Source organism: Salarias fasciatus, chromosome 11 (genome assembly GCF_902148845.1).
Source record: "Salarias fasciatus chromosome 11, fSalaFa1.1, whole genome shotgun sequence".
NCBI lineage: Eukaryota > Metazoa > Chordata > Actinopteri > Blenniiformes > Blenniidae > Salarias > Salarias fasciatus.
The window spans coordinates 32,784,729-32,801,790 of NC_043755.1; the positions used below are offsets into that span (position 1 = coordinate 32,784,729).

At 45.5% G+C, this 17,062-nt stretch overlaps 1 protein-coding gene across 2 annotated transcripts in view; it reads left to right on the forward strand.

Annotated features, from left to right (window-relative positions):
• bbs9 (Bardet-Biedl syndrome 9) overlaps positions 1-17,062 on the forward strand; it is a 160,471-nt gene that overhangs the window by 14,474 nt on the left and 128,935 nt on the right. For both annotated transcript variants that reach the window (XM_030102972.1, XM_030102973.1), the window contains exons 7-13: positions 3,640-3,724; positions 4,019-4,202; positions 9,645-9,774; positions 12,594-12,775; positions 12,907-12,983; positions 13,061-13,114; positions 13,241-13,343. In XM_030102972.1, coding sequence (XP_029958832.1) covers positions 3,640-3,724; positions 4,019-4,202; positions 9,645-9,774; positions 12,594-12,775; positions 12,907-12,983; positions 13,061-13,114; positions 13,241-13,343 — 815 coding nt within the window. The remainder of the gene's footprint in view (positions 1-3,639; positions 3,725-4,018; positions 4,203-9,644; positions 9,775-12,593; positions 12,776-12,906; positions 12,984-13,060; positions 13,115-13,240; positions 13,344-17,062) is intronic.

The window sequence follows — 17,062 nt, forward strand, 5'->3', positions numbered from 1 at the left end:
ACGGCCCTGCGCTTCAAACGCTGCAGTAAATTACAGCCCAGCAGACACAAAGGACCTTTATAGAATAACAACACGCCATTTCTAATAGCAGCAAGTCTCCTTGTGCAGTGTGCAGCCGGTGTAATGTATCTGGTTTAAATTATATATGATGGGCCCAAAATTATTTTTTATTCGCTGTAATTAATGTTTAACCTCAAAATGCATGTTTTTGGACCGTTTGTGGGGGAAAAAAAAAAAAATTTCCCAGAGAAAACCCCACGCACCCACAGGGAGAGCACGGCAGCTCCACTGAAACAGGCCCCCGAGAACAAGTATCACAGAAATGATTGCCAAAATGTGGATGAGCTCCCTGTTTCTCCTACGTTATGCACAGTGTGAAGATTGTTTTGAACCCCCCCCCCCACCAGTGTTAGAAGCTCATAATGCTGTATTTCAGTGGCAGTTGTCCGATAAATCCCAGGACACTCACTCTGTGCTGGGACTAAACCTCACAGTCTCTAATGAAGACTAATGTAAATTTGTTTGTCAGTCCCACTGTTATGATAGCACTGAGCTAATGGAAGCTTGTTCAACAGAAGTGGGCCTGTGACGGAGCCCTGGGGAACTCCACAAGTCTTTCGGTTCAGGTTAGACTTAAAATAACCTGCTGAAACAAAACTGTCATTGTCATCAGGTGGGATTTCAGGTAATTAAAAATAAAAAAGAAAGAACAGCTGAATTACTGGAGTTTGTAGTGCAGGGTGGCTTAAAAATTTTTTTGTTGTTTTTGCTTTGGTTGCTGTGAAAAATCCCTCAGTATTTACCTTTTTTGTGAATACCCTGAGATATCCAGAAGCCCTCTTGTAAAGGATCGCTTTACCCTGTTTCATGCCCTGGCGCTGCTGTGTTATGGCTTCGCAGACTGTTATGTATATTGCGTATCGGGTGACGGGGTCGGGACTTCGCCGACTGTTACACATTTAATATCATATGACTGGTCGAACTGTTCGGCCTCGCGCAGTTTATTTAGCTTGCTGTACCTTCTCCCGCTGTGATGAATGAGCGCTTCATTTAGTTACCGTGTGAGTGTGTGTGTGTCGGCATGTGCAGGTATCAAGTTTCGGATTTTAGTTTGTGTTTGTCCATGACACTGAGGGTGTGTGTGTGGGGGGGGGTTTGTCAGGGGTATGCAGTGTGTGTGTGCAGATGCTTGTATGATGTTTGGGGTAAATGAGCGTGTTTGTGTGTTGAGTTTTCACAGCGCTGTCCCCTCCCACCCTTTTTTACAAATGAGATGATTGTTTTCTTTAACATTTCTGTCCTAAACTCCACATGAAGACCGACACTGCAAATTCTCTGGAAGCAACAAAAAAGAAATCCTGTATCACTGGTGCTTGTGTGTATCCGTCCCCCCTGCAGGTGAAATATCCATTAACTGCGGTTTTTCAGTTTTCTCCCATACATACAGAGAGCTTTGTGTAATTTTTTTCCCCCACCTCCTCTAACATCTAACCAGCTTCTGATGGATGGAAGTGAGCGCACCAGAGTCTGACATCCACACGCGCGGTTTTAATTCATTCATGCTGACTCATATTCCATCATTAGTAAAACATGGAAGTGAAGGGTGGAATTGAAATATCAAAACACAGCGAAAGAATACAGGTATTTTATGGTGTTGTTTCAGTATTATTAGGCTGAATTCTAGCTCTCAGTGGTGCAGGAGGCGGCCGGCGGATCCATCCAGTGTCGCTCTGAAGGCTGAAAGGCCCCTGACATGTTAAATATATTTTTCAGTCCATTTTCTTCCCCAGGAAACGGTCACGGTGCGATGAAAAGGTTTCTCTGCTGGCAGTCATCCATAAAGCTCATTAGTCCACCCGCTGTTTCTCACAGAGGCTCAGCGGGCTGCGCTACTGTACGGATGAGTTCAAAACTATAAATCTTGAGTTGTATTACAATAAGCAGAGTTTAGAGCGTTTCCTTTAATATTTTATACGCAGTGTTATGAGGCATTACCGTCACTTCCAGGTTATGTATGGTCATCACTTTCTTCCAGTTTTAAAGCAAAGTTCTTTAATGAACTTCTCTTCACTGTTACAGTAAAATCTATGGAAAATAACATTTTATGGAGAGAATGAAAGGAATAAAACGAAGGAACATTTGTGTGATCTGCATTGGGAATGACAGAGACGACTCAAAAATCTGAGCAGCTGTGTGCATCGTAATGACTGCCATCTATTTGAACATGTTAAAGTTCTATCCTACATCCATCCATCCGTCCATCCGTCCATCCATCCGTTCTTCTTGTGTGCTGCTTCCTCCTCACCATGGACAGCACAGAGCAAACACAAGAAGGACGAGCGCCTGCCGCATTCACATGCAATTTAGAGTCAACAATTAACCCCAAATACTTGTGTTTGGACTGTGAGAAGAAAACTGGAGAACCTGAAGAAAACCCTTGAACACTGGGAGAACATGTAAACACTCCGGAGCTGCTTTATCCCAGAAGCACTTTGGGGGGAAAAAAAGCACGACTCCTGTTTACCAATCTGAGAGAGCAAGAAGGAGAGTTTGGGCTGTAAATACATTTAAAAACTACTAAGAGAATTCTGAAATCAATCCGACGTCGAGCCAGGAGCTGGTATGATTCAGCAGCGACGCGGCGGACCCGATAAACCTGCAGTTATTGAGTGTTTGGTCCGTGGCGGAGCTCAGAGCCCCGGGTTCACCCAGGTGTTACAGGAACAGGTGAGATTCCCGCCAAGCTGCTCCCTCTGCCAGCCTCTTACTGGAACACAGCTGATGGCGCAGACGCCAAAACCAACTGACCCCAGGTCAGTCAGGCCACTTCGCCCTCCGCCCGACGCCAGCGGCTCGCTGATTGAACGCGATAGACCGCGGCTCCTCGGGAGGAGAAGTCGGCGGTTTGTTGACCGACCTGACAGAATCCGTAAAGCAGACGGGAGCTGAAGATACCGGCAGAGTCTGCCGCAGCACTCCACCTGATTTCAGCAGTGTTAACGAGGAGACTCGTGTTTACGCCACAGGCTGGACTCTCCATGGGTCAGATAACTGATACTGTCCAGAGTTTGGGAAGAGGATCAAAGATGAACGTCTGATTTGAGTTTTGTTGATGGGAAAAAAACGACTGGAAAAACATCCATGAGAAAGATATTTACTTACTGGCCTCCACAGGAGTCAGGTTTGGCTTACTGATTCAAGGAAGTAAAGAATTAGATGTTATGTCTCTCAGTTACATGAATACTGCTCCAGTGGACTGAAAAGTGTGAATATTATACATAATTATACATATATATGATTGTTTTATCAGGTACTGAGAAGGTCAGAATGAATTGAGAATTAATTATCCTCTCTCTGAATCAGTAGTTTTTTTTTTCTTTTTGATTTTTCACTCAAAACCTAAACAGAAGTCTTAGAAAATTATCTTTGAGTCATTTCAGTGTTTTAATTCACACTGGAGATGAACTGAAGGCACTGATTTGACTTCAGTGTCTCGATTCTCTCTGTTCGGTTCAACAATGTCCCAAAGTATAGGTATTCCAGTGGGAAACAAGCAGGTTCTTTTCTTTTTCACCTCTGCGCAGACACCCGGGGCATTCGTGTGGTTTCTGTTAATGGTTGTGTGTCTCTGACTCTCAGGTATGAGACTCTGGCCGTCGCTACAGAGGCGGAGAGCCGGCAGGATCCAGACTTACCTTCCAAGACCGGAGGCAAGAGGCTGACGGTGAGTCCCACACTTGATTGCAGGCACAGAACTCTCAAGGATTTATTTTAAGCCGGTCAATTGTAAACATCGAAGAGATCCAGACGCGTCCGCAGTTCCCCACAGCGAGACAAAAGAGAGGCCAACACACACAAACCAAGTGTCCAACGCTGTAAAGCTCAAACCTGTTTGTCAGTTTCTGCCTCTTCGCAGTGGGAGTATCGACTCTGAGTTCAGGTCAATCTCGGTCTGCTTCAGATAGTTTTGTGGATTGAAGTGTGTGCCTGGTGTGTGTGTGTGTGTGTCCTGCTGCAGCCCGACTGGACGTTCGTTCTGGGAGAACAGGCCCTGGACCTGTCCGTGCCCTCCTTCTCACACTCCTCCGCCTCCATCTTTGTCCTGGGCGAGAGGAACCTCTACTGTTTCCGTGACAACGGGCAGATCCGCTTCATGAAGAAACTGGAGTTCAACCCCAGCTGCTTCCTGCCCTACGCCTCAGGTAGACCGGTCGCTCCTCACGTCTCATCCAGGGAACCCAGAGCAGCGGAGAACTTCTTCTCTGTTCCATCAAACACTGCCGAGTTACAGTTTAGAATTCTCAGAACTTAGGTTAAATTACTTTAGAGTCATGATGCTGATATTTCCTTTCTAATCTGACAACTCGGTAAAGCGTAGGAACAGTGGCGATTCTGATCCTGGCACATATAAACCTCCCAGCTGGTTTACGGTCTGTAGAGGTTCTCATGTTCCACCTTACTTTAAGAAGCCTTGTCTTCATGAGCGCGTTTCGGATCTGAATGCTGAGAGGACACGTGGACCATGTTTCTGGGATTATATGTCACATCTGTCAAATAATGCCTCAGAAAGAAGGGAAAATCCACCTGCATTACATGTTTTTACACCATATATTTTTTAAAATACATGGAAAGAACTTTTTGAGTTAATATTTTGCTGTTTAACAGGAGAACACAAATTTAATGACTTTACATAACAAGGTAGGAAAAACATCTACTTCAAAAGGACCATAAATCACTCTGAATCATTGAGTCTGTCAAATTATTACATTTTGTCAATTATAAACCTTCCCAGCACTCTGCTTTCGTTTTAACCAGTTTGTGAGTCAGAGATTTTACTATTGTAAAGAGGAAATAAAGTTCTGGACAGGTTGTGCACATTTCGTGCAAGATTTTTTTTTTTTTTTAAACCATCCGTGTTCACAGCGACCTGTAAGTTTTTATGTAACTGGGCACGTTAAATGACCACGGCTGGCAGTTAATCCGGAGCCACCACAGATAATTGAGGAAAATAAAAATGCGCATGAAAGCTATTTTTTGCAACCTCGCCATTAAAAAGACGTAAGAGCAGTCGCTGAAAGAGAAACTTCTCAAAACGCTGATGTGATTTTCAGCCCGAAGCTAAATACGTTTATTGTGCCGCGGTGCACCTGCCGCGAGCAGAGTTCTGGAAACAAGTTCATAAAAGACGTGAAAACAAAGCAGTTTGTGCGGCGCGGTGCGGCTCGCCGCCACATGACTGACTGTGCAGGAAGCCGCTTTTGGCAGGAAGCGTCGGAATAAACGGAGCAGCTCTGGTCCGAGCATTAAAACAGACCTGGACAGTGAAGAGCATGGCCGTCACAGATGTGTTACAAGCATCTTATTGTTGTCAAAAAAAAGGGGATTTCTTTTAGGGGATTAAATGTCCAGTTAGTGCTCAGTTCAGCAGCCAGGTCAGGCATCTGTGTGTTTATGAGCAGGTAGTGTACTGGTTTGGCTTTTTTTTTTTTTTTCTGGATTTATTTAAATGAAAAAAAAAATCTTTAAAAACCCTTCCTGCCTCCTTCACCCGAAATCTGACCCTGAGAGTGGTGAAAATACCGTAAAATTTCTGCCTGGAAAGGAAAACAGCGAGCTGAGACTCTATAAAACTCGGTAAAGCTGAGGAAAGCTGCAGGTCCTGGTAGTATTTCCATCATGACTTCCAGCAACTTGTTCCGTTTTTTTCAGCTTGCTCTCGCATCGCGGTGTTATCAATCATAGCCTCGTTAAAAGCAGACGTCTTTTTTTTCAATACGCGGTCGGCTGTCCTTCCTCTGCCACACCCTCCCAGCCACCCAAACCACAGGTAGAGCGAGTCCGAGGCCACACACACACACACACACACACACACACACACACACACACACACACACACACACACACGCTGCCTCGGCTATTAGAGCAGGTTTTGTCCTTGAGCAAGACGCCGAAGTCCAAACTGCCCCCAGTGGAGAGAGGGCTTTAACACCGGAGTGTTGAAAATGCCGGATCAGTGGAGTCCGTCCAGCAGCCTGCCTGAGTGATCGGAGCCAGACAGAAGGCGGCGAGGCCCACTGACCAATGATTAGGAAGGATTTTCACCATTCCAGTTCGAATCGCCAAATATTCGCCAAGAGTGGATTTTACTTTTATCCGGTAAAAACTAGGGTGTCGAACTCTTTTCAGTTCAGGAGACTCATACAGCCCGATTTCATGTCGAGTGGACTGAACTACTAAAATAGAGTAATAATAACCTTTAGATTTAAACTTTAAAGTTTTTCTTTGTTGTGGCGCAGAGTATGCTTGATTAAAATGTCGACATTTTCCCAAAACCAATTACTCCTGAAAGTGATGACCGTCTCAACAAAAATCCGATTGTAATTTTTGTATTTACGTTTCAGAAATAAAGTTTCATTTATTAATTCATCTGGTGCAACATACAGTGAAATCTCCAAGAAAAAAAAAACCTTCTCTATTCCCTCTTGCATTCTATGTTTTCTTTGAAATTGTTATAGTTTGCTTGGTGGTTTGGTTGGCCAAGCTGGAGCCTACTGTGGGCCAGTTTTGGTCCTCGGGCCTCATGTTTGACACCTATGGTCAACAAGGAGATTTATCTGTCACCCTCAATCCTGACAGATGAAGACGACCTCGTCTCGTCTCCGACAACAGTAAATATCAGTAACTATGGGAGATTACAGGTTTTGTTGGGGTTTCAGTTTGGAGGAAATTGTATTAATTTTAAAACGCAGCCTCTCTCTGGAGGATACATGAACACAGCAGTGCTTTATGAGATAAACTGGAAATGAAGACGTGACTGTCGGCCGTCCCAGATGAGCCTGAAATTTACGGCGGAGCAGCTCCACACCTGTAACCAGTTCCAGCTTTGAACGCTTCAGCCTGCCGGGCCTCTGGTGGAGGGGAAAGTGAGGGAATTACAGCCTGTTTGAGGCGGCGGAGCAGCTGTTACTGAAAGGTCATTTTATCTGAGGTGAGAAAGCTAACTGCTCACATATCCATGCACAAAACGCACAGATCTACTTTTTTACTGCAACCGTAGAAACCAAACGGTGCGACTCAGATTTAACTCACTTCTGTCCACGAAACAACTTTTATTAATCTTTTTGTCAAAACTTAAATTACTTGAAATAAAAGAAAAGGTTTAACTTTGTAATTTTAACACAGTTGGTTTTTATTTGATGCTATTTTAATTTTGACCTGCTTCTCATCGTGAGGTTGAGCCAAAAACAAGTTGGATTAAATCCACAAGTGAAGGTTTGTGTGACCTTTAAGCAGAGAAACAACCTTCCTGAAAATTCAGAGCAACATCAGTGTTTCTATCTGCATCGCCTCACAGAACAGTGTACCGGAGAGCCGCTTCTGAGAGTCATACACTTGATTTAAAGTAGACAGACAGATGGAAAAGGGAGATAAAAAAAGAGGGGATTTAAATGAAAGCAAGGAGAGAAATACATAGGAAAGTCCAGAGGGGAGGATTTATGGAGGTAATGCAGGAGTAGCCAAGAGCTTTCGGCTGATCTCTGTTTTCAATTTCAGAATTAAAATATCTCAGCTTTCAAAGTGGCCCTTCGCTGTCGGTTCCAAACATTATTTAGATTATTTAAATTGCTCTTGGAAATTGTCTATAAATTCAGTGCATGAAGTGCCAGCTCAACAAAAGAAGCTTTTATTGGGACATGATTCCTGTCAACAATCAAAACCGCATAAGAATTTCCACATGGCGGGAAGACGGCGGCTCCCAGGAGCAGAGCGCCGCAGCTGAACATCCCGAGCGCCGTCCGCTTCGCCGTGATGTTCGGCGACACCGTGACTGCCGGAGCTGCCGGCCCCGTGTTCGCCGCTCGCTCTTCTCACCGCCGAGCGGCGCCTTAAGTGATTCTGATGGAGCCGCGGTGTTTAAGAGCGCGGCGGAGAGGCGGATAGACAACGTGATTGCTCGAGTGTTTCCTAATCTTTTCCTTCTGGCCTCCAGCCTCACAGCTGCGTGTGCTGGACTGCAGCCCTCACCCTCCCAGTCTACCTCTTCCCACTCTTTTTTTCAAGCAACCTTATTGGCTTGACGACTCGTCCAAAACACTCCAGTCAGAGTTCGACCTTTGCATGCAAACCAGAATGAAATGCTAAATTACTTGCATTGGAATGGGATTATAACTCTCTCTCTGAGAAACATGTTGACAATCGGTATTGCGTCATGATTACTCGATGAGTTGCATCAGAAAACTATGCGATTCCACCCGTCTGACCTTCATATTCACATCATCTTAACGCCACAGAGGCTGCTCTGCTGCTAGACTGAAAACGTGCTCCAGGAGAACCAGAAGGCTGATTGACAACAGCCGGGCATGTGGTTAGATGGCCTGTACGAGGGATCACAGCTGAGAAACATTCAGAAGATAGGTGTGGAAACATCAATCCAGAAGGAAGAAAACGGGTGACCGCACAGTGAAAGGACAGAAGCCAGAGCGGAGATTAAATGTTGTATTTTCTTTCTTTTTTTTTCATAATTACGTTATGTAATTATAAGGCCCGTGCCGAGACGTAAGGTGTGCGCCTGCTTTGATGTGGCGGCGGCTCGCAGCCTGTCATTTTGACCCCTGCGCCGTACCACCCAGCTGACCGCTCGCTGCATCAGAAGCCGCGTGTTCTCCCGCGTGAGCGCGGCGTGTTTGTTTTTGCGTGTGGCCGTCACCTCAGATCTCTCTAGGTGGCGGCCGCACCGCCGGCGGGATCCGCTGGACATTTGTGCGTCAAACAAAAGTGGTATTTATAGTAGAAGTTTCTACTTGTGACTCACGGGAGAAAGTGAGTTGTTTATGCACCTGTGAGAGCTGACCTCACCTCAGAATAAAAGATACCAAAGACAAGATCTCACTGCGTGAAGCCAGATGTGGGACTCACAGAAATGTGTCTTAACTCATCTTAAAGCGCAGTGCCACCCACCACAGGAATTTGTTATTTCTGTGCTCCGCTGCCGTCGGATTTGTCAGTGAACACCACTGTTTTTCTAAAACTGAAAATTGGAAAAGAACCCGTAAATTTGAGTTTGTGACCGCGGTACATCAGGGCGAATCATTAAAGCTCAGTTAAAGGAGCCGTATCCTGCTTTTCCAAGCCTACCAGTCATCTGCACTCAATAATAAGCTATTTTAGCACCTCTAGCACTATGGAGTACTGTTGTACTATGAAGTATTAGTAATTTTATTTGCCAGATTTTCAACATGGAAGTCCAAACAACTCAACTTGACGCTACCGCGGAACCTGCATAACAGCATGGGCCTGATGAGCATAGGTATATGATACATAGACTCTCTGCTGACAGTGGAGGGATGTGTCGACTAAGTCTGTTATATATATTTCTATGGTGCTAACATGCCATGTAGAAGTGGAAGTTGTCGGTGAAACGGCAGTACATGAAAGTCTGTGGCAGTACGAGGTTCTCCTAAAATGCTGCGCATGCGTATTTGCCGCGTCATGATTGGTTTGGGGGGGAGAGCTGTTAAAAGCTCTTAAAATTCAATTTTTCACGATAGCTGTCCATTTAGATCAGGAAAAAAAGGGAAAATAATTCTGTATTGTTCCAGTCAGACTGAACTTTTGAATTGTAATTCCCTGTCGTCTCGTTTCAGTGACGGACGGCACCACCAACCTCCTGCTGGGGAACCACACCAACATGCTGCTGGTGTACCAGGACGTGACGCTGAAGTGGGCGGCCCAGCTCTCCTTTGTGCCGGTGGCTGTTCGCGTCGCCAGCTTTCCGTGAGTCCGACCACACCTAATACGCGAGACCCGACGACGGCCAGGTCAATTTCAGGTGGAGACGAAGTGCTCATGAGCCCGGGGAGACTCATTTAACGTGAGGATGAGAGGACGCGACGGCGCCTCCTGCAGAGTGTGAACCCACTGTGTGTGTACACACACCGCAGGTATTTCATCGGGTTTATCAGCCTGTGAAATCCAGCCGGTGACATTTAACAGGAAATGTCTGACGATCTGTAGCAGCGGGCCAATCAGAGCCGGGAGGGGAGGGGAGACGCTGCAGCCAATCGCGCTGCAATTTGATACAATTACAGCGCCAAACACGGCTGAAAAACGATGTGGTTTCTGGTGTGTGTGTGCGCGTACGTGTGTGTACGAGATGAAGGAGATAGTGTGTGTCTGGCTTGCTGTTTGGTTTGGTTTGAGGCGATGTTGTTCTAAAGCATTCGATAGCCATCGGGCTGCTCGGTGTGTCGGAGGGTCGCTGCACAGAGTGTGGGAGAGAAACACACACACACACACGCACACACACACACACACACACACACACACACACACACACACACACACACACACCAAGCAAAGCAGTTATCTGTAATTTACAGCAGTGCTTTCAGAGTTCTTGCTTTGGTTTTTGAAGGCACTATTGAATTTTATGGCTTGATTCTGCCAACCTGAGATCAAATGATCCGGCTATTTCTGAACCGCTGTTACACACTCCTGGTTTGTACCAGTCCAAATATGGACCCAGTCTGAAAAACTAAACAAACCTGGCTGAAGTAAGGACCTGACGGGCATAAAATGATAACATTTTAAACAAGTGACTAAAGCTTGAGGTGAATATGATCCATCCCTCTCAAGTCTCTCTGACAGTGAGTAAAGGCAGTTTATTCACTGTCAGGTGAGAGTTTATTCATATATTTCCAGTCATTGAAAGGTAACTTCACATGGTAGCAGCAGTTGTTCATGCTGCACCTGTTCATTTTCGTCAGGTTGTGTGTCATTCTGAGTTGAATGTGGCTTCACCAGAGGGATTATGTCTTTTTTCCAGACACGCTGCCTGGTTTTCATATTCTGTATCACGCTGCTTCTCACCAGGACGTCTCTTCAGCTTCCCACCACGCCGTCTTAATAACAGCCCCATGTTTTACACACAAAATGTCAAAATGCTTCAGAAACTCATAAGAATCCCACGGGAGATCAGATTATCAATGAGTGTGTGTCCACCAGAAAAGCCCTGAGACTAGACTCTTCAAGTGATCCTCCACTGTTAAAAACTGTTGGCTTGTTTTTAGCGTTTCTGTTTATGGATTCAGGTGAAGAAGAGTTTATTAAGCCTGAGCTGCTGTGTCTGACGGGACGAACCTGAAGACCACTTCATGAAATCCTTCTCTATGTGTACTTTCCTTGAAATGTTGGCATATATTTAATCTTTTTCAGAGAGGGCTGGTTATGAAGTGTGATGAACTGTGATGAACTGTGGCGACGTGCGGCTGAACGGCCTCATGCGCTGCTCGGTCCGGAGGTTAATACGCTTCATCAACAGTCTGAGTCTCTGGAGTGGAGCCAACTCGTTTTCAGGTCCAGGCTGAGCCGCGATGTGTTTTGGAGAATGGGAGACTTTAAGAATGTGTGTGTCTGTGTGTGTGAGCGTGTGTGCGTGAGACAGAGAGTGTGTTTCCGCAGCAGTTAAAGTGAAAGTTTTATGCCCCCTCAGACGCCCTCCTGTGCAGGTGTGGAGCTGGCTGCTGCCGCTCTCCACACTCAACCCCCCGTGCGTGCGTGCGTGCGTGCGTGCGTGCGTGCGTGCGTGCGTGTTTGTGTGTGTGTGTTTCTGCACCGCTGGAGCAGAAATCATACATCTGCAAAGAGTTAACACACACACATATATACACACAAACATCAAGTGGAAACACATTGTTGCGTCTCTCAGCTTTTGTTGTTCTTCTTATAATCTTTAGTCTGTACAATAAATTTTACTGGGCTTCAGGTGGTGTGTATCTTTATATTTTCACTAATTTAATGTTTCTAAAATCGTTCTCAATGCCAATATTACGTCACGTTATTGAATAAAAGTGACATTTTTTTGAGATTTCTCTTGTCCACCTGTCCTCATGAACTGATTGGTGTGAACCAGGCGCCAGCCTCCGCTCATAAGACATGAAGATAATGCGGAAGTGCAAAAAAGCTGTAATTCCGGGGAAATTCCAGCAGATGATGCTGGTTTCAAAAAGAGCCCTGGTCTCATTGGAACCCATTCAAAAAAATGCCGATTTTCAGAGTGAAAATAAACATATAAAGCGCCCGGTTTCAGAACATGCTTTGGTCTCTATCACTAGTTTCTACAACCTGCTGCTTCACCAGACTCTGATTTTCAGATGAATCATCTGTTAATTTTATATTACGAGTTAAAGTTTGGCATAAATCGCCCTATCACAGCGCCTCCTCTGTCCACGTGATGCGGTCACGCGACGGGCGGGACCAATCACATTTACATCCGGTTTCAAATGTTCAGTACGGAGACGTCCTGCTGGACTCGCTGAAGTCTGCAGAACGGCGTTTGTAAACGCTATGGCTGACGTCACGAAAGCTCCATCCATTATATTAACGATCTATGGTGTGAACAGAAATCCATTCATCACAGCAGTGGATTCCCTGCTGAGTGATCACTCTTGACATAGTGTGTGTTCACTACTTTCTCTCACTCTAAAAAAAAAAAGAAGGTACATTTCAGTCGTTTCCATGTTCAGTGGATCTGCTTTACCTTATTGCTGAACTGCAGGATCCAAACGCTCTCGTCTGTCTCTCCGCCTCCTCAGGGAGCTGAAGGGAGCGGTGGTCAGTCTGAGCTCGGACGGCCACCTCCTCTGCTCCTACATGGGCACCGACCCGTCCTTCTTCACCACTCCCAAGGTGGACGCCAGGGAGGCCGACTACGAGCAGGTGGACGCCGAGATGAAGAAGCTGCAGAGGTTCATCCGGGAGGCGTCCAGGACTCAGGGTGGGAGGCGAGCGACGGGACGCTCCACACACACACACACACACACACACACACACACACACACACACACACACACACACACACATTGAGACAATCACATGTCTGAATACCTTCAATACATTCTATTCTAGACATCCTGCCCAAGACGGACGCTGAGGAGGACCTGTCTGTGACGGTCAGCGTGTCCTCCAGCATGGACAGCCCATCGGTAAGCGGACAGCGTTTATTTATTGATCTTCAACACACATATCCAGGTATTGCTTATTCTGTAAACTGTCTCCGCAGCAAGCTCTGATCCAGGATATGGACGGTCTGCCGGTCCCCTCAGTGACCGTACAGGTCAGATCAAGTCTTTTCTTTAATCGCTGAGATCAGATGAACAGAATCTGGCTGAAGCTCCGTCATCCTGCCCCTGAATTCGTTTCTCCCTCTTCCTGTGCCTCCACGTCACCGTCGTCTCCCCAGGTGAAGCTGAAGGCCGCCAGTGTGGTCCAGTCCTTCAAGATGACCGTCAGCGTCCAGCCTCCCCTGGCCGTCTCTCAGGACCAGTTCATCCTGGAGCCCATGGGTCAGTTCAGCATCACTGCTCCGTGTTCCACACTCACTCACCGAATCCCTCCGCTCAAAATGAAGTCTGCCGTTTCCACTGAGGATTTAGTGCATTTGATTCAAGAGAGTTCAAACAAACGTGAACATATTGTCTTTGATCTCATCAGATCTAATTAGATCAGCCTTGCAGGGATTAAAACACCTTTATGATTTTTGATTGTAGGAAAATATGTAATAGATTTTTATTTAAATTCAGAACCAGACCTCTGAAGTCGTGATTTCTGTGATTGAATTTCAGTAAAACTCCGGTCAGACTCGAGCTCTCGCAGAAACAAGAAGGGATGTGAATGGCCATGTAGGACGTCTTGTTTCTATAATAAATGCTTTAGATTGGGGGTGTCAAACATAAGGCCCATGTGCCAAAACCGGCCCACAACAGGCTCCAATCCAGCCAAACCACCAATGGAATTTTAAATTAAAAAAAGCAAATCATTGGAATAATTTTCAGTGCTGATTGTGAGACATTTTGCAAAAACAAACTTTTTCAATTTGATGCCGCATCGGAGAAAAAAATTTACAGTCCAAATTTAATTGTTACCGAGGCATTCATCTCAAGTTTCTGCTGTAAAAAGTTCAACATTTGTGGTGAATACATGCAATAAAAATCCAACTGTTCATAAAAAAAAACAGTTAAGGGTGTATCTTATGAAAAATAGTGTTTTTGAGGAAAATTCCAAGTTTCTTTATACAGCTGGTTTATTACACAGTCGTTTGTCATCTGAGGTAATCAATTACTTCTGTAGTTTCCACCCTGAGTCTGTTTCTGAATCTCACACACACACACACACACACACACACACACACACACACACACACACACCACATGTTCAACACACATTCTGTCAGCTCCTCCTCCTTCCTCCAATCTCACCTTCTTGTGTGTGTGTGTGTGTGTGTGTGTGTGTGTGTGTGTGCATTTATTTGCTCAGCTCTTATCAGTTTTAACTCTGTGTGTTTTGTTGTCCAGCTGTATCAACCTCTTCCATCAGACGTCTGCCGCTTTGAACCGAATCACCCACACACACACACACACACACACACACACACACACACACACACACACACACACACACACACACACACACACACACACACACACACACACACCGTTTATTCCTCCTTTCTTTGCATGTAAACTTGGAAGTAAATTTACAGTGTGTGTAATGTAAGCCAGTTGTTGAAGGGCTCTTTTGTTTTTTTTTGTGTTGTGAGCGTCCACATACAGTTTAAAAGATGTGTCTCCTCTGGGACTCGAACCGCTCACCCCTGTGGTGTCGGGTCTTGCTCTGCTCGTTGGACTCTTAACCACATCGGCCCTGCTAGACGTCCGCAGCGTTTTCATTTAGCCTGGAGAAAAGTGGAAAAGTTAAAGGTTTGTGTTTGGGTTTCTTTCTTCAAGACGCCAAAGCGCAGCAGGACAGTGTGGCGGAGCGGGATGATGGGAATTGTTTGTACGAAGCATCCGAAGCTGCCAAATGTTGGAAAAACATCAGTGTGTCACCCAGAATCCTTTGCATGTGGTTATGAGAGTTCTTCCTGTGCAAAACAAACCAGATTAAGGGCGTTTTTCGAATTCGACGACATTCCTGACGTGATGGAGCTGCTGTGAAATGTTTCTCGTTCAGCGAGCAGCAGCTGGAGGAAGCAGGAGGTGAAGGCTGACGTGATTATCACATCCATCAGGGAAGACAGCAAACACTTCCTGGTTTGTGTGAGGAATTTTATCATGGAATATCTTATGAACTCATGAAATGTCCTCAGCCTTGTTTCCAGGGGGCGCTGGTTTATTGTGTTTGGAGCTGGAGGTCAGGAGACTCAAACTGGTCGAGGTGATGAAGAACTTTTTTGTTGGATAGAAAAACTGATGAGCTGGAAGCGGATCAGACGTCAGTCCCGTTGGTTTTTGGTGTTTATCGAAAGCAATGCGAGTTCTGAGAAGTAATGCAGTGGGTTGTGAGCCCCCCGGTCGTCTGCGACTTGGTCCAGCCCGGGGTTTTCTATCCCCTCGTTTCAGTCGCTCTAATGTAAAATCAAGAGTCCGCATGAAACTCTTCTCTGCAGAAGCCTTTTAAATCCTGATTCATTTGAGCGGGATACGCTCCAGCTGGGAGACATCGCAGGCGTGTTTGGAAACATTGGATTTAGTTTTCACCTGACAGCTAACATATAACGTGAATCTATTGCTTCATGGAAGAATCAGAAGCGTCTTCCGTTAGTTGAAAGCGATGCTGGAGTGCGGATGAGACGTGGACGGCTTACAGGACTGGCAGAGCGGCGTGCTGTACATCAATCTGTCTCACAGGGATCGGTGTGTGTGAAAACACGCCGACCAAATGAATCACCGACTCATTTTAACAGCACCCTAAAGGGAAAATACTGCAGCCAGGCATGAATAAGCTCCTCCATACATGGCCGGTTCAAACGGGGCTCCGCCATGGCAGGTTTATTTCAGAAGGGGAAACTTATTGCTTCAGTGTGTCACATCGAGCCGGTCCGAATTGAGTCATTTACATTTTTATTCAAACAAAACACCGTCTTGTAATTTGCAGAATTGTCGCCGTGAGGGTGTAAATCTCCTCTGGGATAAATTGATACCAAGTGAAACTCTGCAGGTTGTGATAACACAGCGGGGGTCGTGTTACTTTCTGAGGCCTTGTTCTCAGACACAGAAGCTGGAGTCCTACCAGAAAACTGTCCCTCTCTGACTCCAAACCTGCTCCCGACATGAAACCCACCATCCATCACAGAGGAGTCGTCTCCCAGCTTTTCGAGAAGGACCAGAATGGAATCGCCAATTTATGATTTCAAGATGTGAGCAGACGCTCGCAGCCGGTCGGTCGGAACGTCAGCCATTTATTCCGAGTCCTGAATCAAACTGACCACCGCTTTCCCATGATTCATGGTGCCTCCGCGCGGAGACATAATGCGTTTTACCACAGTGCATTCTTATCTGTACATATATGGTACACGACCCCAGCTAATGCAAGCACGGTGCCCTGTTTGAGCACATTTCCTGAACACTGCTGTGTCCGCCTAAATCCATAATAACCCCCTTTTTTATACGCTTTGCATTTCGTCTTTTACCAAGCTCACAATGAACATTTTGTTTTTATTATTTCTCTCCATCCTGCCACTCTTTCAAATACCCAAACAGTTTTGATCTAAACTTTACCGCCCGGCTTCTATGCACTTATTTTACCATCACATCATAATAACGGAACCCAACGTCTTGAGCAGTTGCTTTATTTTTTTTCCAGCCATTAGCCGTGTTTTTTGTTTCTTTGTTTCAGCTGTAGGTTTGATTGCGCTCGTTATTTTCAAACTTTGCATGTTTGCATGCATGAAACCACAACGTATACAAAAAAAAAAACGTCTGTGGTTAGGAAGCATTCCACACGTCCTGCTTCATGTCCTCAACCGCACGTCGCCTGCTTCTCATGTACATTCCATGTTTATCGTCGGCGTGCTCTCTAAACAGCTTTTCCCACTAACTCAAACAAACTTCACAAAGGATTTTTATCATTTGCAGAGAATATTTGGTAAGTTCTTCATGGTTTTTCATGCTCATCCCACAGATACATGTTATTTACACACAAGCACTTAAAAGAAATGTAAACAGGTTTTCTAATGTTATGAGATTCGTTGCCAAAGGAGCGTTGCTACGTTGCTATTTCCTTG